The following is a 26,303-nucleotide window of genomic DNA, read 5'->3' as shown; positions in this document are numbered from 1 at the left end:
TAATTATTATTATTATTATTATTATTATTAAATATTTAAGATTATGGTACAGATTTTTTTTTAACTAGAAAGAAAAAGAAAAAAGCTTGGGAAAAACTGTTTCTAATAATAATAATAATAATTATTATTATTATTAAATATTTAAGATTATGGTACAGATTTTTTTTTAACTAGAAAGAAAAAGAAAAAAGCTTGGGAAAAACTGTTTCTAATAATAATAATAATAATTATTATTATTATTATTAAATATTTAAGATTATGGTACAGATTTTTTTTTAACTAGAAAGAAAAAGAAAAGACCTTCGGAAAAACTGTTTCTAATGATAATAATAATAATATTATTATTATTATTATTAAATATTATAAAGATTATGGTACAGAAAAAGAAAAGACCTTCGGAAAAACTGTTTCTAATAATAATAATAATAATATTATTATTATTATTATTAAATATTATAAAGATTATGGTACAGATTTTTTTTTCCCAGTTTTTTTTTTTTTTTGCAGGTTTTCCAGGTCATCTCCTTGTTTGTTTTTAACTTTTTTAAAACTAATTTTCTTGTTTTGAATTTTCTCATTTTTACTTATTTCTTGCAGTTTTCTTGGGTCATTTCTTCTTTCGTTGGTCAGTGCCTTCTTCCCATGTTTTCAAAAGACAACAAGCCAATCTGCTCAGGTTTCAAAGGGTTAACATTTTATTAAACGACTCAACTGTCCTCTCTCCAAAAAGTCATTTTCACTCTCAGGCCTCCGTATCTTCATGGACTTTCTCAATGTGAGACTCTGATGCCTCATCTTCACTGTCCAAGCTGAATTCACATTTAATGGGATGCTGGTAAATTATCTGTACAAGTGATGAAAGAGTGAACTACTGAATGCAGTTCTTGGGTACAGTTTAATTACATCAGCATTAGGGCTGAATGATTTTGGAAAAATATCCAACAGTGGTTACTTTGATTTGTATTGCCACTGAGCAAAAATGCATTGAAATGATCATGGTTTAATTTTTTTTTATTTTTTAGATTAATTAATTTTGTTTTTTATTTTGTTTTATTTTATTCTTTTTTTATTTTATTTTATTTTATTTTATTTTATTTTATGTTATTTTATTTTTATATTTTATTTTTATTTTGCGAGGGTCTTTACCAAACAAAGGGTTTTTTTTTTTTTCTTAAATCTGAAGAATTCATTTTGCGGCCGCACATCGCTGCAGCACACTGATACTTAGAATCATTATGTAGCATCATGTAGATTTGGATAATGCATTACTCCATTTTGTGATTTAGAAAAAAAAATTGATTTATATTGCCACTGAGGAAAAATGCATTGAAAAGATCATGGTGTAATTTATTTTTTTAGATTAATTCATTTTGTTTTTTATTTTATTTTATTTTGTTTTATTTTTATTCTATTTTATTCTATTTATTTATTTTCTTTTTATATTTTCTTTTTTTTTGCGAGGATCTTTACCAAACAAAGGGTTTTTTTTTTCTTAAATCTGAAGAATTCATTTTTTTGGCCGCACATCGCTGCAGCACATTAATACTTATATTAGAATCATATTTTGACAGATTGTTATTTATATATTTTACTTCCTAAGATCTGGATAATGCATTACTCCAACTTTTTATCAAAATTTCTCACCCCTCCAAATAAGTTCACCATTAAAAGATGTGATTTTTATATTGAAATTGTGCCAAAATTCAAAATTCCCAGCATATTCTCATCATATGAATCATGCATTACAGATCAGTGTACCAGTGTCCCTGTGCTGACACAGAGGCAGCTCTGTTTCCCTCCACATGTTGATGAAATGTCTCGTGGTGTTCATACTCTGTAAGGATGACGTTCAGGTTTAAATTAAAGTTTCAGTTACAGAGCTGTATATATCCTCAGCAAAGCCACCAATATGTCACTTCAACACATTGTATTTAATTTCATGCAATCAGTGCACCTCCTGCTGTAAATTTTAAATGTTGCTGACAGTTTTTAGGTCAGTGAACACCACAAATCTAACATTTACTAACATCGACTAAACTCTGTTTCATCATCACCGCCGTCATCCTAACAATAACGCTGTTTTCAGGGATGCATTGAGACAAAATGCAAGCATCAAAGAATGCCAGATGAAAGGTGACATTTTGCTTCGGTGATCCTTCTGTCAGAGCAGCGGATTCATCTCTGACAGAAATTGTGTCACCCCCAAATAATGTCAGCAGTTTGTGTGTATGAATTAATCCTCCTTCTCTAAACTAACAAGCCCTGTTTGTCTCCGCCTTCTTGTGTCTCACCTTTTCTTTCCTTTCCCCCACCTTGCCCACCTACCTGCTGTGTCTCTGACTCACCTCCTGCCCTCACATTCTTTCTTTCTTTTTTTTTTTGACCCTTCTTTCAAAATATCACTCCACCATTTCTCCATCTTTACCCACTGTTCGCCTCTTTCTCGTCTCCCTTGCCTCGTAACTCTCTTTCTCCACACGTGACTGGCTATTGGACTCTTAACAGTGGGCAGCAGGCAGACCACCGCTCCAGCCTCTGTCACTGCGGCCGCGGCAGCAGTGGCTGCAGCCGCCGGCACCACCGCAGGGCTGGTGGAACAAGGTAGCATGGTGGCTCACTCAGGGCATGCCACCCCCCTCTCCCCCTCCGCCCCCTCTCTGTCCCCGTCTTTTACACTTTATTCTTCCTCTACCTTTATTTCCCCTCTTTCTCTTCCTCCTCCTTCCCTCCTTCCTCAGCATGGGTGCTCAGAGCATGATGGCTGACCACGTCACTAACTACATCTCCCATTTACTCATCATCAGCAGCATTAGCTGTGTTTCCATCTTACTATCAAGCAAGTTCAATGCAACCTTTTGATAAATCTCAAAAAATAAAAGCAGCTGAGGTGTTTTTCAAGTCTCTGGTTAGGATGAGTGAGCATTTTTAATCCTAAAGAAACCAAGGAAAGGGTCAGCTGTTAGGAAAGATGTCCAAGGAAGGCATTCATTAAACACAACTTCAAATCTTAATGGATGCGATGAGAGTGACTGTAGGAATTCATCATACATAAAGTCATACTCCACACACAATGAGAAATTACATTTTTAAGATGTTTTAGTGAATATTTCAATTGCCATTTTTCCATTCTGTGTCCATGCTTCATAATTCGTAAAGGACTTGGATGGAAGCCCAGCTACTGCTGTCATTTTCCACATCAGCACATCTGTCACCTCCTGTCTGAGATCTGATAGGATGGCTGTAGTGCCCATCACTGCTCTGTCATCGCCACTGACCCATATTCATCCCATCATCTTCATCTCTAGATGCAGCTACAGAGCATGGCCTCGACCCAACCAAACTGCTGTCCTGTCTCTCAGTTTCTCTCTTTTTTTCTTCTCACCTTTTTCCTCCCACTTCACCTCTTCTCATGTCACCACTCCATTTCACCCCATCTGCTCTCCTATAATCTGTCACCTCTACCTCTCTGGTCACTCCTCTACAACTCCACCCGCATCACCCCTATGTTCCATGTGACTTTCATATCTCACTTTCCCCCTCGACTTCTCTTTCCCTCTCTCTTCTTTTCTCTGTCTGACAATGACACTGGAAAGTTCACCCCTGTCACTTTAAGGATGGAGCAGCCCAAACGCTGTCGGTGAATGCTGCATGGGGCACTGGACTGGTGCATGCGCTGCAACACTGGGGGACTTTGATGCATGGTGAACACTGTGGAAGATGCAAGGCTGGGCTGGTTCTCATGATGTCAGAAACCTTTGAAGCGTTTACTATTTTTGAATATGTTATCCACTGAGTGAGCTTTTTTTTTAACCTTTTGGGGGGTCCCAAAAAAATAGCAAGTGGTTAAGACCAAATTAATGACAGTATATAAACGTGGACGATGTATTTCCACTCCCTCTGACTGTACAAAAATGAAGTCAAAATATCCTGGATTTAGCCACTGTCATCTTGTACTTGCGGAGTCATTTGAAGCCAGAGTTCATGAACATTTGAACGTACTATAGCATGATAAGAACAAGGACTGCCCCCGACTGAAAAATTTCCTAGTCCACCAACAGTCACCATTAGTCGACTAGTCGCTTGTTAACACTGTGCTACATTACAGAGAAATACAAAACCGTACTAATGAACCTTCATTAATATAGGCCTATATTTTATGTCCAAGTGCACGTCACACACTGAGCGAGCCGCCTGTTAATGACGCTGTGGGCTAATGGGCATGTAGCTACTTCCATGTTTCAGATGATACGTCATGTTTGTAGTCGACCACTGAAGATGAGTTTACATATCACCTTGGGTTCGTCCTTCACCTTCTCAAAATGATCCCACACTTTGGATTTCCTGCCCGACATGTTATTAACTAGCCTGTGGAATAACCGCAGGTACCAGCCCTGGAAATGAGGGGCTGTACACATGCTGCGTCTTTGACCGCCCGGAAAACGAGAGGTCGGCGCTTTTCTGTGCCAACTTTCAAGAGTGTGGTGGCAGGTTGCGTCTGCGTCTTATTGACCTGAAATCCTGAGTGCAGAGCTGATCTTCTTCCAGGAGCTGTTTATAAGTGTGTATGCCTATCGTCTGTGGGACAGATGTAAAGCTCTGGGCAGCCCTGCACTAACATGATCAACTTCTCTGTGTTTATCAGACTGAATATTTACAGAAGAAGGGAAAGATATCTGTCAGCTGTGATTGTTTTGTAACCTGACTCCTGTCTGACTGCTGAGCGTGGCCACTCCTGTGTCTGACCTTTCAAATTAAATTCCCACATGGTCCAGTCATGTAGGTTTTGATTTATTTTGACGAGATGCAGCTCCTAATAGAGTTTCACGTTTGGTTGTTGTTTTTTTGCTGTTGTTGTTTTGTTGTGACTAAGCGACTGATGAAATCTTGCCGACTAATAACCTTTCTGGTCGATTAATGTTTGATTGACTTTTTGAGGGCAGCCAATTTATTTGACATAAACTTTGATGTTTTAGGCCTAGTCCACACGAGCACGGGTATTTTTAAAACCGAACTTTTTTGGCTTCCAATTTTTAAAAAATCTGCGTCCATACGAGCAGTGTAATAAAAATACCTCCGTCCACATGACACCGCAAATTCCACTATCAAGCAATGTAATACACATGCCAGAGCAGTAGGTGGCGATATAACTCCTAACTGTAAGGCCATTGTAGCCAATCAGAAGGCAGTAAAACATCATTACCGGAAAAACAACAACAAGCGTACTATTATGCAGCAGGTGCAGTCTATGTAATAGCACACTCTTGCGCCTCTGTTGCTGGATGTGGTTGAGTAGCGTTAGTTGTATGATACAGCCACAAAGTGCTGATATGCTGCTAAATAGCAGCAGTATTTTGTTTAGGTCCATCCTCAAATCGTCTCTCGCACACACTGGATCGGGTAATAACACAGCTGTTTTCTGTTTATGTCGCACACTGTGACGTCATACAATGGAGACGAGACAAAATAACTGCGTTTATCCTGTCCACATATGACTGCTGACACCGGACTTTTCACTGGACTCCGATTAGAAATAACTCCGGTTACAGGGGCCCAAAACTGCGGTTATGTGTGGATGAAAGGCCAAACCGTGAGCAAAGAGTCACGGTTTTATAAATACCCACGTTGGTGTGGACAGCCCCTGAGTTGGGCTCATGTCACTAACATGGAGGAGGCGGGGTTTAAGTCCTATACTTCAGACAGCCACCATACGGCAATCGAGATGTTTATGCTTCACTCTTGGTGAGCCGTCACATTGTCCATTTTTGTAAACAGTCTATCGCCTTTCCTTAATAGCAAACAATTGCCTATTTGCCCACTCAGCTGACACAGAGCAACATTGGCATCCCCTTAGCGTTTTACTTCTGCCCCCCCCCCCCCCCCCCCCACAACAAATGTAAATCTAATATTTACTTGCCTTTAGCTGTTGTTTGGGCAGCCGGCACCTCTTGAGAAAAAGCTCTAGCTTGCTACGTCCTTGGCTGTCTTCACCAATGCACTCAGCTTCCCGCAGCCAGTTTGCTGGAAAAGTCTTGTTGTTTTACAGTACATTGTCGCAGTTTTAAGAAACAGTCTATTTTAAGAATGTTAGTGCTAATAAACCCAGTAGTAAGCTTCAGGGAACTATGGGTGATGTCACAGACATTTTTGTCAAGTCTGTTTTTAGTATTTTCAACACCATAAATATTTGAACCGTGAAGTGCAAGAGCAGTGGATTCGGAGGACATTTTAATAAATGTGAACCTGACCTAATGTGTTTGTTCTGGGTATGCAGAAATGGGCCGCAGGCGTAAACGACAAAGAGCTTCACATGACAGTCTAGCGTTAAGCTAAGGAGACAGAAGTGGTGGCAGTGTCCTTGTTTCTGTGGCCCACTGGGACTCCACAGTCCTCTCTGTGTCCCTGAGCCTCCACTAGGCTCCAATCAAATATTTATAGTGGGCTGCCTCCCCCTATCACCCTCACTCCGCCTCGCTGGTTTACTGGAGGCCTCGCTCTATCTCGCATATTCATTTACACAAATACAATCACTGTCTAGAAGACCTCACCTTGGCCTAATGCAGGAGAACAATCAAGTATCCTCTGTTGTACCAACATGCTAAAAGTTCTTGAGGAACTTTTGCAGCTACATTGGCCCCTCCAGTATCTGATTTCTTGTGTGATTACCCCCTAAATTGTCATGTGAATCCATGCCCACCCTTGCTTTGCTTCTGCAGTGGTGCATCTTGCGTGACCTTAGTGGGAATTTAAAGAGGTGATCTTGTTTTAATCTCTTCCTCCTCTCTCTTCTTGCTTCATGTGTAATTTGTGGCAAGGTAAGGAGCGCCCCTTGCTTCTTCACCTTCTGTTTGAATTAAGCTACCATTGATTTTTTCAGGTTTCCACAGAGATTTCCTCTTCATCACTGGAATCCACGCCATTTTATTTTAGCAAAATAGCAGTTTTATTTTCTTTTTAAATATCAATAATGGTGTTTGGTACAAGCCCAATGAAATACCCTTATCACTTTCATTACTCTTCCTCTCTGCTCTCCTGATCTTCTCATGTCCTCTGTTCTTTTGCCAAGCCATCAGAGAACATGCGAGAATGATCTTGACACTCTTCTGACCCAATTTCTTCCCCTCAGTAACAATCAGCCTTTGGAAGGAGGAACAACAGCAAAACAAGAAGCCATGCACATTCATGCCAATCTCACATCTCTCAAGATTATCTAGTGCTTCTTTACCACTTCCTATGAGTACCCCCCTCGACCGCTGAATGTGTGAACCCCACTTCAAACTTGAGACACTATGAGGCAGGAAAGTAGAAGAAGAAAGGTTGGAAAAAAGGCGGCTGGTGGTTGATTACTCTCACGCTTTTCAAGTGAGAGCTTTAAAAGTCCACTTGTAAGGATGTAATTTTTTCTTCAGAGGACTGAGCCAGAGCTCCACTAGACTTTGAGCCGGCCTCCTTGTGATTGGTCCTCTGTTCCTCCTAAGAAATCACTGCCCAGTGGATAATCTCATGGCAGGGTTCCTACCCAGTATGGAAAAGTATGGAACTTGATTGTAGTGATTTCCAGGTCAGGGTACGTGTGGAAAATTAGAAAAGACAGTCTGAAAACATATTTGTGTTTCCAGACTATTTCCCCTTCCAAAACAGAATCGTTTTCATGGCATTTGGAGCAGGCAACTGTTTTAAATTTTATTTATAAAAGACTTAAAAAAGGCAGGGGAATGATAACATAGAGTGGTCCAGGGATGACATTTTTCTGTAGGCTGGCGCAGAAGTTAGCATCGCCCTAGTTCCCTCATCAGAACAATGGGATTTGTCCATTGGATTTTGGATTATTGCAAAAAATAAGCTCTGTGGTAAACAAACATTTATGATACTTACATGTTTTGTTCATCAGCATAATCCTCACAAATGAACTCACTGAGATGCAGTCACCATAAGTAAAAGGCTGATGTAAGGCTATCAAGAATTACACCATGGCAGCATGACTTAGCGTCGTGACCCCAGTAAGGCTGTAAAGCTGTGTTTGGAGTGATGACATTCTGTAGTCTCATTTAACCACTTGTTAGCAGCCACTTTAAAACTTATTAAAGAAGTTCTCTTCAAAGCCAGACTCCAATACTAACAGGGTTTTTTTTAGGATGCATGTGGGAACTACTGAGCATACGACTAGGTAAATGAGGCTTGAATTATACTGCATGAGTGATATGAGTGTCAGTGTCACTGTACGTTCAAACCAGAAGCTTTCAAGGAGGCAAAGTCTCTCGCGGACGTCCAAGAAGCACGACTGTCAAAAATATTTGTGGCAGCATTGGTCACTCTAGTCGCTCATCACGTTTGATTGTGCTTGTCAATTTAAAGGAGCCGCAAAGTGGACTGGTGGAAAGCGGCGTAGTTGAGCTCATAGTTGGCCTATAGAAAGTTATGTTTGGTCAATGAAAACAGAAAACAGAAATAGAACACCTAAAAAGGTCACAATTAAACAATAAAGCCTGCAATTCTCTCCTCTATTACTAACATTACACACTTTAAAACTCATCAGACCAACCAACCACCTCTGCGACGTGGCCCCAAGCCTCATTCTTTTTATTTTGGTCTCTGTAACCGAACAGCGACAGTGTGCTGTAGGAACCAAAGTTACATGGCTTGTTCTCTGGGACCTACTTCATCGAAGCACATCAGCATTCCGATTGGTTGTTGCCGAACCGCATCAGAGCTCATTACCATAAATTAAAACTAGTTTTAATTCCCCTCCGGACCTTCTCCAGTCCGCGTGGCTGACAACCAGGTCGCCCAAGTCACCGGGCTCTCATTGAAAATTAATGACTTCGGGCGTTTTGGAAGCTCTGGTCGCTGTTGGTTTGAACGTACAGTTACTGTTGTTTAAGTGGTCCCTAATCAGTAAATAACTGTCGGTGAAGATTCTCAGTCATCCAGGTCATGGTAATCCTAAGTGCTATATCGTAGGCAACTGGGCAACTCCCATCCCACTTTCCCAGACTCAAATTTCTACACTGCTCCATAGATTTCTGAGACCATATTTGACATCCTTAAAGGCATAATTCACCCAAAAAAATGACCATTTGTGTATCAATGAATCATGCAGCGATACCTTGAATTTGTGAAGAAGACTCCACAGAAATGGTGAATGTATTTATTTACTCGTAAGTGCTTTATTGTAGGCAACTGGACTTGCTTGCGTTTCTTGAAGGTTCACCTTTCATCCAAGCTTCTTCAATTCTGAACTGAAGAAGCTTCTTGGATAGAAAAACAGTCTTCTTCACAAATTCAGGGTATCGCTGCATGATTCATTGATACACAAATGGTCAGTTTTTGGGTGAATTATGCCTTTAAGGGAAATAATATGGGTAGCACTGGTTAGTTTACTTCCACTTTGAGCAGAGATATTTGTCATTAGACTTAAAAACCACACTAGATAAATCCAAGTTGGCTATTTGCACTCAGATGTCAAATATGGTCTGAGAGCAGTGTGGAAATTTGAGTCTGGGAAAGTATGGGATTTGAAATGGAAAATGTGAAGGAACCCTGTCATGGAAGTTAGGCTTCTGCTGAAAATTCAATGTCCCTGGCTCAGAGCGTATTTGGAAACGAACGTGAGGAAATCAGAGAGGAGCTGTGTCTCATGTTCAGAGAGAGAGAGAGAGAGAGGGAAAGAAAGAGAGGCAGAGGGAAGGAAGGAGGAAAAAAAAAAACAGCCAGAAATAGTGTTTTATGTAACATGGCTGGCTGCTGATGTGATTGCATCTGATTAGACTTGAAATTGCACTCAGCCCCTTTAAAAAGTCCCAGCAAGGATTATGTTGAGGGGAGTAAGAGACAGAGAAGGAGTCTGGGACTCGGTGATAGGCAACAGCATTTCCCAAATTATTGGTGTATTCCTTATAATCAAGCCATACTGCTAAAGAACATCATTTGTAATGTGACGTAAATGTAATTTGTGTCTTCAGATGATTTAATATTCGAACCTGTTTGTTGGCCCTTGATGTACAACAGTGGTTCAAACTTCTTCTGTCATGCCTTCCTTTGGGTGAAGAAAAAGATTTCACGATGACAAAATTACTGTCAGATGGGCACTTTGTCTTACTTACGTTTCTACTGTCACTCCTTCACCAGTTCATACTGTTATTTTATGGTCACATTGCCATGTATCTGGACATGCCGCATATCTTTTTGTTTTCAGGGAAATCTGCTCTATAGGATTGAGTTAATATCATATTGAGTTTGAGCTTATTGAGTTGAGTCTCAGGGGTGTAGGCTCCATGGAAGTCTTAAAATGTTGTCCTGTTGTGTTATTGGGAGCCAGAATAGAAGGAGTCATGGCTCAAAACCTAAATGTGAACACATACCAGCTGCCACTGCCTGTCAACAAAAAAAAAAAAAGACAACTATGGTTAAATGTGATAAGACAAAAGGACTGGACGGAGGCGATCATGAAAAATGCTCACGTGCAGCGCACACTTCATATCAGGTTAAGGAAAAGTATTTAGTGTTGTAGGGATGAATAACGTTATGTGTATTAAAGGTTATCATGTCCATGTCTCTAGAAATTGGGGAGGTATTTAGAGGAATATTGAATTTCTCTGTAATGCTAACTTTGTAAAGCATGAGCTAACATTAGCTTAGATAGCAAAACAAACTGAAGGAAACCGTTCAAGTGTCGCCCTCCTTTGTACGACTGGGGTCGGCCAGTCTGGTCCTGCTGGTCAGTGTTTACTTTTTCAAGTAACACTCGCAGGCCCGGAGAGTGAGTGACCTGATATGGTGCGTTTGTAAATTCAGTCTGACGCTCTACACTAAAATGAGAGCCCTGTTGGTCGAAGAAACTGAGCTTTATATTTCTGTATGAGTTAACAAACGGTTAAGTTAATCACTCCGAAATTCACTCCGATTGGTGCTCCGCTGCTCCGTCTCCACAGACAGTGCACTCTGACATGTTTTTCATGGTAAAAGAATATTTATTAACATGTGGACGTATGAATAAGAATGTGGAAAGTCTTTGGCGATTAGACCCCGTAGAGATGGTTTGGTTTAAGGAGGGTGATGAATCCATGTTCGAATAGGGAACCCCCCAGGGTCTAGACACTGGTGGTGGTTGAGGTGATGAAGATGAGATGAGAGGGAGATGGAGAAGTGCCAATGATCTGGATGAGTGGAGGAATGAGTCTTTGAGAGCTTGTCCAGGACTCTGGATACGATGGCTGGAGGTGACCGGGGTGGAGGAGGGTGCGAAGTTTCTGCCTAAAATGATGGCTGACAGCAGCAGAAGAGAGAGCAGATTTAAAATTTTGCAGTGGCATCCTGATTGGCTGAGACATCGTGGCAAAATGTGATTGGATAACTAGAGGAGTGAACACCCATAGTCAGCTGGTTAGAGGGAGTAGTGAGAGTGGGATGGAGAGAAATGTGGAAGGGTGAGCACAGACAAGGTCTTCCTGACTGAACTTACACTGAGCTTCATTTCTGGACGCACCACTCGCTTCATCTTCCTCCATTGTCTACAACAAGCCAACAGAACTTGCTAGTTAGCTCTAACTCTAATTAATCTAGCTCTAACTAATGTCTGTGGAGAATTGTTTTACCTCCAGCTTAGCCACCAAAAGATGTCATCCTGTTCATGAACAGTAAAAGTGTCAATAAAGGCGCTTTTACTGTTCATGAAAAAGTAAAAGTGTCAATAAAGACAGCGGAAACATACCCACCTTATTCCTAGCCCCTACGATACCTTGCGTGAATTATGGGCGCAGTTTTCACCACTCAATCGGAACTGGTGTGTTCCAGTGGCAGTGGTTTGTTAATGGTGCACCTCTCCTTTGTCCTAGAGCGATTGGGAATTTCAGTGTGTAACACAACGCCTGTAACACCTTACTCGGATAATGTGATCATACCTCTGTCATCTGACAGCCATCTGACAGCATTGGTTGTTTATGACATTTTATGATTTTTTACAACGCATAAACAGACACTAACACATTCAGTGAATATTTAACACAATTCAGTTCAATTGTAGCTCCGTGTAAAGTGAATAAACATGATGTGTTTCCAGCTAATGCTCCACTCATCTGCCTGATTGACAGTTTACACGTTTATAACTGCTGATTTATTAAAATCGGAGTTGCACTGAGAGAAACATAACACCACATTTAGCAGCAGACTTCAGTCATATTAGTAACATTAAGTAATAGGTTGAGAATGCAGACAGGGATCGACAGAAATGTCTCGCACCAATGTCTAGTGACAAACCTGTCATTCTAGGTGTCATTCTCTTTGCAAATTTTGATTTTAATACTAGCCTGCCATGTCCCGTTAAACTCTTTTGGTTTTATTATTTCTCATGTCAACTGCACTGTTGGTTACAGGAACAATCCCCTTTTGTTCAGGCTGCATGTTCAACACACTGTTGTTGAAGCCACAGATTTAATGAAGTGCAGCAGGTACCAGAGCTCCACAAAAACATTTTAGAAAATGCTTATTTAAGCTTAGACAAATCATAGACAGTTTGTGTGACTAACCACGTTACTGCTACCTTCACTGTCTCACTGGAAGTTGCACCCATAATGATTTCTACAGTAGCGCCCCCAGGAATACGGTAGATAGAGCCATCTTTCTCTTCTTTAATAGGCTGCAGCTATTCCTTGCTACACCAATCAGAGGTGTGAGATGGGGAAATTGCTTCCAATATGGAGGACTAATCCAGCCTTTCTGTGCTTCAGACATCAATGTAGCCTTTTTGACGTGATTCACAAAGATGAAAAAAAATGCTTGAACATGTAATTCATCCCAAGTTCATGAGGAACTGTGTTCAATTTTAGCTCCCAGTTGGATAAAAGTCTTTTCTTTCCTGATCAAGAAAGAAAAGACTGTTGACCCTCCAGTGGTGTATTGACAGTTATAGAAACATGGCAGCCGAGAAATCAAAATAGTTTGTAACGTTTAGATGTGAAGTCAAACAGATAATCAACTCATATGAGTGCAGGGTTAAAGCTGTAAAGGTCCAACAAGTCTGCTAGTGCATTTTTTGTTTTAACCTTAAAGCAGTGAAAATACACACCTTTGCCCATCTGATCTCGTCAACATCTGGCATCGTGTTATTGTTAATCCTCTGTCTACATCCTCACACCCAAAGCCTCCACTGGCAAACCACCACACAGTCTGGCTCTTATTCTGGGGCCCCTCTGGGTGAAGGTGTATCTATCTAAGGCATTTGGACCACCTAGCTATCCGTGCTTTAGCAGTGCAGTCATGGTGAATGCCCTGCGGACCGTTCTGTTGTCTGGGCGCAGTTTCCGCTGTTGTAAGGATTATGGGTATTACTCATCAGAGGACTGAGTCTACAGTATCGTTCTTCCTCTCCTACCCTCACTCCCTCCTTCATTACCCTTCATTAGAGAGCAGACTGAAGACTAATCCTCCTTAAGGCCCCCACAGAGTTCTTTAAGGCAGGGCTTATTGTTGGGTCTTGCACGGCAGCCATCTTTGTTTCGGCTTGCTCGCAACCATGAGGGGACCTTGGCACAAGAAGTGATGTGAAACAATGAGTTGGAGTACGTTTTTATTTCACTGGCAACAACGTCTCTGTATTGTTAAAAAACCAAAGCAATGAGTTGTGACCCTAAAGCAGTTGATGTGTGTTGAGTTGAGATGCAACACTGCAATAATTCCTTGTCTGCCTGACCAACTAGCTTTGGCTTTAAGCATAAATCCCCTTTGGAGCTGTAGGTGGTACCTTGCTAGATCTATAAAACCTGATTAAATCACTCCAATGCACCTATTTAACAGGGGCAGTGATTTTCAATTACTTCAGATCGTGCGATTGCATAATGAGCTTGATTTCATATATTGATTGTTGGCAGGGGGTTATTTTTAGAAGGTTAATGGCTGCGCAGCATCACTAGAAGGAAAACACATTTAGGGGATGATGTACATTGAGCACGCCATTATTAGGAAATGAATCCCAACAGGGTGATGCAGGTTTTTAATCATCCTGAAGGGGTTCAGTTCACGATAATGACTTGCTCGCTGTATGGTATCACACTTATTACACAGCTTCTTAGTTACGAAATTAATAATTGGATGCAAAGTATCGATTTAGAAATGATTGCACTATTTTAAAATGAACTTTAGCTTCTGCTATGCATCTGTGATCAGAACTATATCCATGGCAGTGGTCTGCTATTCAGAAATATAACAGATTACTAACTGGACGCGATGCGAACGAGCGTAGTTAGTTGTGTACGTGTAGCTTGGCTGAGAAACCACTCACCCTGGCTCTATTTTGGGTGAAGCTTCGCGCATCTCCAACCTACTTTAAGAGCAACAGCAAGCCGTTGCTTCGGCTTTACTGGGGCTCAATAGTCGCTCCTTGTATATCTGGACAGTTTTTCGCACTCCATCCGCCAGAGTTCGATCACTCGATGAATGTTAGGAAGAGGTGTAATGCCAATGCCATAAATGACTAATCAGATTCAAGCGTTCAACAAAGCTGTGTAATAAGTGTGGATAGCAACATGTATCATGGTGGCTGGAAAAGTCACAGTGCTGCTACGATGAAACAGAATTTCAGTGCTCTGTCACCAAGGTGCTGGGGTGCTCTTGCTCTTTCGGAATAAAGCTGGGTTCACACTGGACGCGGAAGCACCGCAAAGCGCACAGATTTCCATGGCGCGCTGCATGCTACCTTTTGGCGCCCATGTTAACCAGCTAGCTAGGTTCTGAACTGGTAGGTAGCGGTCCAAAAGTGGGTTGTGGATCCATTCTGAATTTATGGCACAGAGCTTTTATTATGAAGTGCTTTTTCCTGCTGTAGAGTGACTGACAGACAAAGGAGAAATCTGGACCCCATGGCTGGACCAGTTGGGAACCAGCTCCGGGGCCAGATCACGATCTGCAGCGATACTTTCGGCATCTGGCCTGTTTTTGTTAGAGAGCGAATCTGGCAGGAAAACACATTCTGAGTGATATAAAGGATATATTATACAAGTGATCTGATTCTTATATATGATAAAGTATGCATCCCATGCTTACTTGTTCCACATATTTGTCACGTGTGTCTAAATTAAGAGCGAGAGAGATGAGCACATGCACACGGGCAGATAGAAACAGAGCTCTACATGTTATTAGAAACGAGCAGAGAAGCACATTTGTCCAGTGTGAACCTGGTGTACGACTACCTCAACTGAGCTATTGCTTTTCAAAAAGACAGTTTTACTACAGAGGTCAATACAGAACATTTTTCAACAAAGTCAAAAGAATTCAGTCCCTTCAATGTAGGTTAAAGATGTAGCAGATGTGACTCACTGAAATAAGTCATTGTTGTGTTAGCTGTTTCTGTTCATCTCCGCCTCTGACTGGTTATTTCTGCCTTTGTTTGTCATTGCAGCAGCTAAGACCTTGCTCAACAAAAAGGCAGATGTCAAGGTAAGGGTCATCACGTCTTCCTCCCACGTCTCTGCCTTTCACTCCCTCTTGCTTAATTTCCCAGAGATAGAAACTCTGCCTCTTCTTCTCTGGTGTTTTTCTCTGCTCCACTCTTTGGTTCTTGTCCTAATCTGGCTCTCACTTTTGCCCACTGTAGCTCACTTTTTTTCATTAATTCTGTGTCTGTCGTGAGCTCATTGTGTTCATTTTGTTTTAAAAAGCCGCAGCCCTACTCTGGATACAAATCTGCGGACACGTGTCCATATACATGTGTGTGTATGCTTTTGTGCTTTTGTCAGCCTGCGTGTTGCCTGTCAGAGCTCAAGCCTCAAGTAGCACATCCTTCTGATTCGGCATTATCCAGCTCATTGCCACCTCTCCATCTCCATTATTAAATGTAACCATCTGTCAGCCTCCCCATTCGTTTTTTCATCACTTCCTCTGCCTCTCATCCCTCCATTTCTGCCTCTTCCTCGTCTTTCAGCGCTTCCTATTCCTGCTCACCCCATCTGGTCTTTAACCCCACATTCCAGTTCATCCTTTAATGAAGATCTCTCACCATCCCACACTCGCACGCACACACTGCAGTAACACATCCCACACAAAGCTTCCATGAACATGTCTGTGTGTGCAGCATGTATGCATGATAGTGTGTGACAAAGCTCGGAATGTGGCGTACATGCAAAAGAATGCGTTTGCTTCTCGGCATTGTACATTATGTTTGGTGGAGCTTTGCGAGCACACACGTGGACACACAGGTGTGTGTTTGTTGTTTATGCAAATGTGACTGTGTGTGAATACATCACATTTGTTTGTCGGCTCGAAAAGAGAACGAAAGCACAAATGGGGGCGTGAGCATGCCTGCACATCGAGTGTGCGTAAGCGTGGGTGTCTGTAAGTGTGTGTGTGTGTGTGTGTGTGTGTGTGTGTGCGCGCACATGCCCTCCCTCCCCTTTCTCCCTGCTCAGTTGGTTCAGCAGGGAATGTGACTCCAGTTCCAGGAATAGCTGCCAGTCTGGACCCTGGAAACTCAGACGACAGAAATAGATGCTTACTTCCACTGCGGCGCACTCATTGCCTAGCAACAGGCTCCCCACACACTCGCCCCAAACCATTTCTAAAGGCGTCTTCTTCGTTTGCTGCCATCCCCGCTTTCCTTCATCCCTCCCTCTTCTCTTGTTTCTTCCCTCCACATGTCCTTTTGGCCACTCTGACCTCCTCTCCTCGGCCTCTCCTCCTCCTTCCTCTCCAGCTGGTTCATTAACGCGTAATGGCACCTGACTTTTTTCTTTCTGCTGTAACACCTGCTCAGAGCAAGCAGGCAGTCTCTCTCTGGCACTAACTACACACCACTGTCAGCCTCCCGTGCTGCCAGCTACTGCCCATAAAAGCCACTCCATTCAGCATTTCATGCAGTGTTGTTGTATTGATGACACACAGTAACTGCTACAAACAATCCAACAGATTTCAAATTCACAAGAATACAAAATACAAGTACAAGGTTTTGATTGGTCTTGATTGCACCCATGTCCCCAAATGATCCTGGTGATAATTTATTGATGAATAAATTCCACATGTGACAGCTTTACAAGCATTGAGCCAGTTGTGATTTTAAATTTAAAATGAGTTCGGGGAGAATGCTTTTGTATTCTGACCGAATCAATTTTGCATTATGTCTCCATCGTGCTCCTTGGTGCCCCAAATGTTCCTGATCTGTTGACAGAAGAAGAGCGGGCCACAGTTTTGTCATCTGCACCACGTCTCTGTGATCTGCTTCTCACTCTTATGTCCTCTTCCTAATGACTCCCACTTAAACCACTGCTCCTTTTCCTTGTGCTTGCACCTCCATACTTTTGCAGTAACACTTGAAGGGAAACACTTGTCCTTCATCTGCTTTGCCCAAGCTGATCCTGTTCTTCTGAAGGATTGAAAGCCACGTCGACATCAGAGTGCACAAGTTCTCTTTCTTACTTTGTACCAGTTTCATTCACTTTTGTCATTGGTTACTTTATCTCCCCCTCCCTTCTTCTATCATCCTTCATCCATCCGTCAATAAATCCATGCATCCATCAATCGCCTGAGGACAGAAACGCAAGTCCAGCTCTACTGTCCAGTATATGGTGAGCATGCTATTTATGTGTTTGCTCAGTGACTCCTTTTTTTTTTTTTTTTTTTCCCCCCCACTCCCACTTTCTCCACTCCTGTGTTTGTTATATCCACCTTTCCCCTGCCTTTACTCTATTTCATCAGTAGGGTTTAGTTTCCCTCACCTTGCTGAAGAACTAATCTGTGACATAGTGATGCCCAATTCATGGGGCATTTTATTCAAACAGCAGTCAAGTGTCATGTAGGCATTTCCTGGGAATCCTGCTCTGGTATATATAAAATAACCTTTAATATAGCCTTCTTTCACATGAAAAAGAAAAAAAGAACTGCTTCACAGTCCCTTTCTACTACATATACATATCATAACTCCTAAAATCCTATTCATATTGTTGTGGAAATATCAAGAAGTTCGCCCTTTAAACAACTGTATAGAGCAGTGAAGGAATGAGTCCTAAATCCCAGGAATGAGTTAGCATTTTAGCACTCGCGGTTCCCTCATCTCAATGGGTTTTTGGTAGGGCTGTAGTCAACCAAAGAAAATCTTGGTCGACTAAAGTCGCACATAATCTTCAACTAATCGATTAGTCGTGGGGGAAAAAAATCGGCACGTTATTTTTACTTCGGCAGTGGAGGACTGTGTTAAGTGCTGTAAAGTTCAGTTCAAATCAAACTTTATTTATATAGTTGATTCAAAACACACATTAAACATGGCTTAATAGAGACAATTTCAAACACAACTACGCAAATTGGCTTCACTATAAATCGCAGAACTGACAGACAAACACAGTCTTTATCTGGACACATTTCCACCCACATGCTAACGTTATTAGCACAAGCCTATGGCGTTTTACATTGTATAAATTAGCCTAGCATCTAGCGATCTTTTCCTCTTCTCATATAAAACCAGGGACAACAGCAACATGTAACAAAGGTAACGGCACTCAATGTGGCTCCATTACAACTCACAACATTCACCAACAAAACAGCTGTATTATACTAAACACTTTTTCCAAGCAAATACAACATGCTAACGTTTTTAGCACCAGCCTATGGCATTTTACATTGTATAAATTAGCCTAGCGACGACATTTCCTCCGCTCATATGAAGCCAGGATAAATCACACACAAGACTTAAAATGCTATTTTAGTGGAGGCTTTATTGTCCTCACAATTTATTGTTTCTTATCTGTGAAGTGCAAGTAAATACAAGCTTCATTTCCACTGAGGGAAATGGATTCAGCTTACAGAAACAGACAGGAGGTCTGCGTCACCGTGACGCTGAGCGTAGGGTGGGCGAGTTCAACTTTCTGTCAACAAAGGGTGGGTTTTGAAAACACCCCCATTTTCACAGGTAACTTAGCCTGTCCCCCCTGCCGCAGAAAATAATGGATTAATCCTGGACAGCTGTTGACGTAGCACTTTTCTCCTTATGAAAGTAACATGGCGATTATTCAACTAATGAGAATTTGGTCGGATGAGAGCATAGCGACCAAATAATCGACTAGTCGACCAGGAGACTGCAGGCCTAGTTTTTGGTTAGATGCCTGAAATAATGTCTGTGGTTAACACAAGCTTAAGAGAATACCCCGTTTATGAATTTTTTGAAGCCTTTAAGTGTCGTAAAGTAGGCAGTTAGCTAATAAGTTGCTAAATGAGACTACAGACTGTCATCACACCGAACACGGCTTTACAGCCTCGTTGTGGTGGCGACGTTAGGTCATGCAACTGCAATGTAGGTCGTTTATTGCCTAACATTGGCTTTTTACTTCTGCTGATTGCATTTACACTTCAAAAATCATAAAAGTGTCATTTGAGAAGATTGTCTTGCTGAAAAAAACACGTAAATGTCATAAACTTTTGTTTGCCACAGAGGTTATTTTCTCAATAATCCAAAATCCAATAGAAAAATACCATCTGCTTTTGACGAGGGAACCAGGGTCCTGCTAACTTCCGGGTCGGCCTACAAATTTTCAAGTTCAAGCCAAAACCTAAATTTTATGAGATAAACACATCATTTACATTCTCCCGATACTTATTTTTACTGGATAGAGCTTGAACGCAACATCTCAATGCAATTTCTGTTAGCTTTTAGTTCTGGCCACCAGCTGCTAACAGCTAACGCTAACTAGCTCTCCTCCTGCTGATACCAACACAGATTTGTTGTTCACCATGTTGCATTATCAGGGAACAAACAGGGTGCGTCTCCTGATGCGTTGGTGGTGAGTTAACAGGGTCTTTTTGTCCCGGAGGCGTCCCAGGGAAAATCTTGATGTGACACAACAGAAAAACATTGGCCACTGCCATCGGCCAATGCCATCTTATTTGCAGATAGGTCGATGGCAGTCAACAAGGCAAATATCAGCCAATCCTGATATATCACCAATCAAATTGGTCCAATTTTACATGTTGGCAACAACAGCAGCACCTTGTTAGGGCTGACAGAAACTGACAGAAAATAACATATACAGAAAGTCATTGTATGTCAGTGCCAAGGAGGAGTCACAGCTCCGGCCCTTGCAGAGTGCACTGCCATGACTCTAAACCTGTTATGACTCTGAAAGCATAATAGAAGCAGGATGTTTCAGTTCCATCAGAGTTACTCCAGGGATGCTGCTCCAGATCTGTCAGGGGCACACTTTTAAAGGAGAGGCAGTGCGTGTGCTTGTAGTTGTGATGCAGAACTCTGCGGTCCTACAAGACATGCTCATGCTTCAAACAAAATGTAGGGGGAAAAAGTTTGGGTAGGCGGGGGCATACTTGTTCTTGCTCCCATCCCGAAGCACTGAATGCAGAGTCTTTACTCAAAATGTAAAATGAAACAGCAATTTTATTTGAATTCAGGTAAGTGAACTGAAAAAATCTGACCCCTGAGTTGTTTCCCTCTTTTCCTCCCTTAGTCACTTTTTTTTTTTTCATCAAACCTGGCATGTTACTTTCTTCCACACACCATCATCTGTTCCGCACCTCTTCCTCCTTCATTCTCCCTGCACACTGCTGTCTTTACCCACCTGGAGAACCACCTGTGAATACCCACTTTCTCCTTCCTCTGTTTAACCTCATAATTGTGAAGATGTGCAATCTCTTCTTAACATTTATCCTCTGATATGCAAGTGGTGGTACACAGTAGATATTTGACTTCAGTAGTTGTCTCCACCACAAGCAAACCGTTGCTCAGGACTGCTGTCATCATGCCATTGAGGAACGTAAGGGGTTTTCTCGCCACAGACACACATGATGCAGAAGCTAAGACCCTGAGCTGATGCTGCAAACAAGCTCTGACTGAGACATCTCACCCGCTAATCGTTACTTTGATGAGGAATACATTTCCTGTTGCTCCAAAGAGGCAGCGGAGTGATCACTGATGACGGCTTTTGATGGTTTTAATGTGTGTGTGAGTGTGGGTGTCTGGGCAAGGATGTGTGTGAGCTCAGTGTGTGTGTGTATATGTCAGCTTATTGTCAGCTTACACCAGCTTTTATTTTCATGGCTGCTTTGTGTGTGTTTGCATTGTGTTGTCTCTTTGCACTTGTGTGTGCTGACGTATAAGCTCACTTCTTCTTGTCTCCTCTACTCTCTTGAGTAAGCCCTATGGCTTACAGCATTCACACTATGGTACGCATGTACATCCATAAACACACACCTATACTTGACATCCTCTCCATCCTGTGTCAGACGGCGTAGCTTAGAAGTAAATCATCTGACATTCATTTAATCTTGTGCTTCCTTCTAAAGATCTTTGATTTTTTAAATAGCATAAAATGAGAATTGGAGTTAGGTGGAAGTGTCTCACCTCTTTGACAGATTTCTTCCCACTTTTTGAAACATTCACACCACGTTAAGGTTTAAAGGTGCAGTCTGATTCTAATCTAGTACACCTTTTGTTAATTTCAGCAAATATCTTCTTGCGGCTCACTAGCTGTCTGTTCTGTCCATTAAAAAAAAAAAAATCTGGTGTTCATACACAGCCCTGGCTCTGTAAATTGGAAACAAAAAAAGAATGGTCACAACCGAGCTGACGCTAACTACAAGCTAGCTTATTAGCTTAGCTCACAGACCGAAAGCCAGCTGGCTGCGTCAACATATTGTGCCCACTGTCCAGTCTTCACTCGTTTGCTGACGCGAGCCTTGGACACTGCACTGCGCATCAGCCAGGTTAGGCGGGAGCTAGTCTCTATATACAGACTCTACATTCAGTGAATGTAGAGTCTGTATGACGCAGTGCTGCTGCCAGAGGAGCCGCTCAATGAGTTCCCTCTGAGCAATAAGTCACTAAAAGAGTCTGAGAAGTCCGGGGCTGTTCATAAAACATTCAGGACGCCACAGTTTATTCCACACTACTGAAGCTGCTTCTCTTTTGGAACCACCGTGGAGTCGGTAATAATTTCACTTTCAGCCATGCTAGTTGTTGCCATGGGTAACAGTATGACGTCAATATGTTAACAAGTTGAAATATTGCGTGTATCAGGTTGCGAATTCTTTAGTGGCTGTACCCAAATATTCGGATATTCGAATATTTGTTTCTATGGGTAGGTATTCGATATTCATTTTTTTATTTTATTTTATTATTATTTTTTACATTGTTAAAAATGTGCAAATATAGTATAGCCTACCAATGGAGCTTGTGCGCACGGCACGCTTGAGCACATCCGTCTGAGGCTGTGGATCAGTGCCAAGTTTTACCACTTTATCACTATTCCCTCTAACTTGTAGCTGTTTTTTCGTTATCTTTTGAATTTAATATGAATTATGGAACCGTTTTTGTCAACATTTGTTTCTCACGTTTTGTACAATAAATTATTGTTTAAAGTTTCAACAAGTTTCTTCTGGAGTGCGTGACACAAGTGTGTTTTGAAAACGACTGCGGACTGTCACCTGCTCAACGCATCAGTACCTTCGGATGCCATGACAGTAATAGCCAATAATGTCAAAATATCATTTACAGACCGAGTTAACAGACGATCACTGCTGCCCAACCCGCAGGTCCATTTGCAGGTCCCGCGGGTTACGGGTCAACCCGCACATCACTACTCAGCTCAGTCTATAAGGCTGTACACAACAGTAAGGCTATAGACATTATATTCTATTCAGGCCGGCAGAACCAGCAGCGCATCGGCTCTACAGTGCACGGCACTGCTGATTAACCATTTTATTGCAGCACAGTGTGTCTGCCAGCAACCAATTACTTGCAGAGGCTTCCTACAACTTGTTTCAACGGTTCCGATTTAATCAGAAGACAAATGAAACAGGATGACTAGCCAATGTGAAAATCAAAAGAAAGCATAGAATAATGTACTGAAGGAGACTGTTGTGCCATCACATTTTTTTGTGGTTTGAGAGCAAAGATCCGGTCGCCGCTGTGCAAAACTCCGCAATACAATTAGGTCCCAAAAAAAAAAAAAAAACGGAGTCCGCCTCCACTATATTCGAATATTCGTTTTAAATTCTGCCGAAGGTCCGAATGTTAAAAAATGGTATTCGGGACAGCCCTAGAATTCTTCATATATTAAAAAGTATACTGGTATTATCATGGATGAGATGATATGACACACCTCTAGTGGACAGAATGGTGGCGTTACAAGCGGTAACCAGTGGCTGAGCAACACCACTAGGTAACCTTAGCTGCCATTAGGCCTGGGTGGGGCGCAGTGCAGTAAACAGAAGAAGAGCAAGATTAATCTATGTCCGACATGTGTAACCGGTCAATGATTAATGGCTAACTGGTAACATCTCCTGTTCAAGTATCAACAGTCTTTCTAAAGAATCTCTGACTCCACCTTTAATAGGACATTAAGTAACCCATGACCTCTCATGACCTCTATCACTGAGCAGGAGGGATTGCTTAGATGTGATAGTGTTACATGATGAAGATTTATGTAAGGCTAGCTGACTTCTTAGACTGAGTCACTTTGGTGAGTCACTTCCACACCCAGCTCTCAGCCCCATTTAGCAACTTCAAGTTGATATATTTTCCAGACAAGGTTACAAATAATTGAATGCAGATTTAATGCAAATATCATTATGATCGAACTAAGCTATAAAGGACCTGCCGCTCTTTGATGTGTGGCCTTCAAAGGAGCATTTAATCAAGGCTCATAAAGGTGATTCATTCCGGCCAAATGGCACCGCTGAATCAATGCAATGTGAAATGGTAAGCAGCGGAAGTCACCAGTGACGCCGTCGTGATGTCACCGATGTCACCCGCCCCCTCATGCCACCTCTCAGAATTACAGATTAGTGTTTTGAATCACAGCTGCTGCTGCTGCTGCTGCTGCTGCCTGCCATCTACTGGACTCCACACTGAGACATTCACATATCTTTGTCTTACTGTGGTTGTGGTTCAGTAAAGGGTTGCCTCACCCAACGTGGTATCTCCTCCTTGTTTTGGTGCAGTAATTTAGTGTACCTGAACAGTCATTAAAAGGCATGATAGTTTCTTTTAATGTAGTTTTTTAGGACTTTAAGCAGCACAAACAAAACTACACTAACCTCTACTACATTTGGGTGGCAAGAGGATTTTCATACCTAAACCTTTTCTCATATTTTGTTTGTAATTCCAACTGGAAATAAGTGAAATTTAATTAATAGTACGTCACAAAAGGTAGAACGTTGAAAGAAGTACAGAAGTGCAGGGACACATTCACGCACAAGCACGGACGCACTCTCACAAAGCCACCTCTTGCTGTTGTTAACACTCTTGTTGTGTCTCTACCCTTTCCTCTCCTTTCCTGCACAGCCCCAGACAAACAGCACCAAAAACAGCATAGTCACCAGCCCCAAAGGAAACATCCCTTCACCTGCTCTGGTATTTACCTCCTACCTCCCCCCCCTTACCTTTGTGTGTGTGTGTGTGTGTGTGTGTGTGTGTGTGTGTGTGTGTGTCCGTTTATTCCACTGCCCGTCTGTCCTTCAAGACCCCTATTTCCTACCCCACTCCCCTTCTCTCTCACTTTTGTCTGTTATTCTCTGTCTGTCTCGTTGTTTGTGGTCGATCTTTGCCCAGCTGCTGCGAGGCCCACAGCGGTCGGGCAGGTCTTAAACCAGCAGGTGGTGTCAGGAAACATTTCCACGTGGCAGGTGTGGATGCTATGTGACTTGCACGCGGGTTGATATTGTTCTGCCATGTCGTTTTCTCTGTCAGTGAGAGTTTCCCAAAAGAGGAACAGACAGCCAATGCCTGCCGGGGCTGTCAGTGCGATTTACCCCCTTCTTCCTGTGTATGCCGCTGTAGAGAAGCGGATCCCCGCTGCGAGAGCATCAAAGTCCAAAGGTCTTCAGATTGTCCTTCCAGCCAAATAGCACACCAGCTGGTTTCAGAGATTAATTCCTCCTCTTCTGTTAATGGTGTGAAAATCAGAGAAATCGGCTTATTGGCTGGAGAAAACCTGCGTGTTCTTGGGCTTCTGGCACGTGGTCACAAAGCGCTTTTATTGAGGGAATCTGTGTGCATTTACACCTGGAAGGATAGTCCAGTAGTGCGAGCAGGAATTTTACTCAGCATCAGACCTTCAGGGGGGATTTCCAAATTATTTGTACTTCTCTTTTTGATGTGTGTTGGCTTCATCTTATTTACACTCTCTGTTAGTGATAGGGTTGGATACCTTTCACATTTCAACTGGCACTGCCAGCTGCAATTCAGTACTGGTAACCAACTGTCCCTTTTTTCACTACTTTACTCTCTCTGTAATAACAAAAATATAATATAGGTGTTAAAAAATAACTCAAAACTCCAAGCTGCCGGGCACAAGTGAAGAGAGATTCTGAAGGAGTGTGCTGCTGACAACGGAGACGTGTAAGACTGCACGGAGCTGGTGCAGGCAGCTGCATGGGTAAAAATGAGATTTGCTTAAGAGGTGAGTGAAAGACGCTGATATGTTTGCAGTGTAGATATAGGGAAGGTTTTCACCTGGTGCCACTGTGTCACAATGTGGCTGCAAGGCGTTGTTGTTCAGTTGTGCAAGTTCAAGTTCAGTACCCAACCTTCGTGGGTGAGTTACAGACATGGGAACTTATTTCTCATCGTTTTCTTTCAGTAAAAAACATCATTTGTACATCTGTTAGAATAAGACCGTCCAACAGTACACCTTTGACTGGTGGTTTTGGAGAGATAAGCCCCAAAAAAAAACAGGTTTGCAGGTTTTATGTTACCATGTGTTACCATTTTAAAGGTGTATCATACAGTAGATTTTTATTGTCAGACAGCTATTGGTTTCAATCCATGACACTATTCTGTTTGCAACAGCATTAACAGCTAAGTGTAAGATCAACCCTTAAAAGCATTTGTATGGTGCTTGAAGACAGCACATAAATTCAGACTGCAAACATGTACATCATGTACGTTATTCTAAAGACGTCACAGGATAACTGTATTGATTGGACATCAGAAACGTTTTGTTAACACCACTACTCATGATGACCCATTTTCCTCTTCCCGTCTTTCTCTTTCAACAATTTTTTATCAGTGCAAAAAAAATACTGGTAAAATCCTCTTCCTGCTGCTCATGGTTCACTGTAGTCATCAGTTTGGATTAACTTCATCTTTGACTTAAAAAGAAAAAGCAAAAGTCTGCATCCTCGCTGTGTTTCTCATGACTAAAGCCATCTACAGTGTGCTCCGCTACTCATTCAGGGTGAAGAACAACAGAAGGTGACAGTTTCAAAGCATGTGCTCTTTTCCTTTTGCCAAACTGTCTTTCACAGCGACCCCAGTCATTTAATAAGTAATTTAGATTTTTAAAGTGGTCAGTTTGCTTCAGTTTTATGATACCATCACA

At 41.9% G+C, this 26,303-nt stretch overlaps 1 protein-coding gene across 23 annotated transcripts in view; it reads left to right on the top strand.

Annotated features, from left to right (window-relative positions):
- camk2b1 (calcium/calmodulin-dependent protein kinase (CaM kinase) II beta 1) overlaps window positions 1–26,303 on the top strand; it is a 130,155-nt gene that overhangs the window by 71,706 nt on the left and 32,146 nt on the right. For 6 of the 23 annotated variants that reach the window (XM_049578507.1, XM_049578506.1, XM_049578508.1 and 3 more), the window contains exons 13-14: window positions 15,389–15,426; window positions 24,266–24,334. In XM_049578507.1, coding sequence (XP_049434464.1) covers window positions 15,389–15,426; window positions 24,266–24,334 — 107 coding nt within the window. Of the gene's footprint in view, window positions 1–2,505; window positions 2,602–15,388; window positions 15,427–17,513; window positions 17,547–24,265; window positions 24,335–26,303 lie in introns of all 23 variants that reach the window. The other 17 variants (XM_049578505.1, XM_049578512.1, XM_049578511.1 and 14 more) reach the window with 8 other exon arrangements.

This window comes from Epinephelus fuscoguttatus, linkage group LG6, assembly GCF_011397635.1.
Source record: "Epinephelus fuscoguttatus linkage group LG6, E.fuscoguttatus.final_Chr_v1".
In the NCBI taxonomy this organism is placed as follows: domain Eukaryota; kingdom Metazoa; phylum Chordata; class Actinopteri; order Perciformes; family Serranidae; genus Epinephelus; species Epinephelus fuscoguttatus.
The sequence above is the reverse complement of the archived record's forward strand: the minus strand, read 5'-3'. Positions and strand labels throughout refer to the sequence as shown.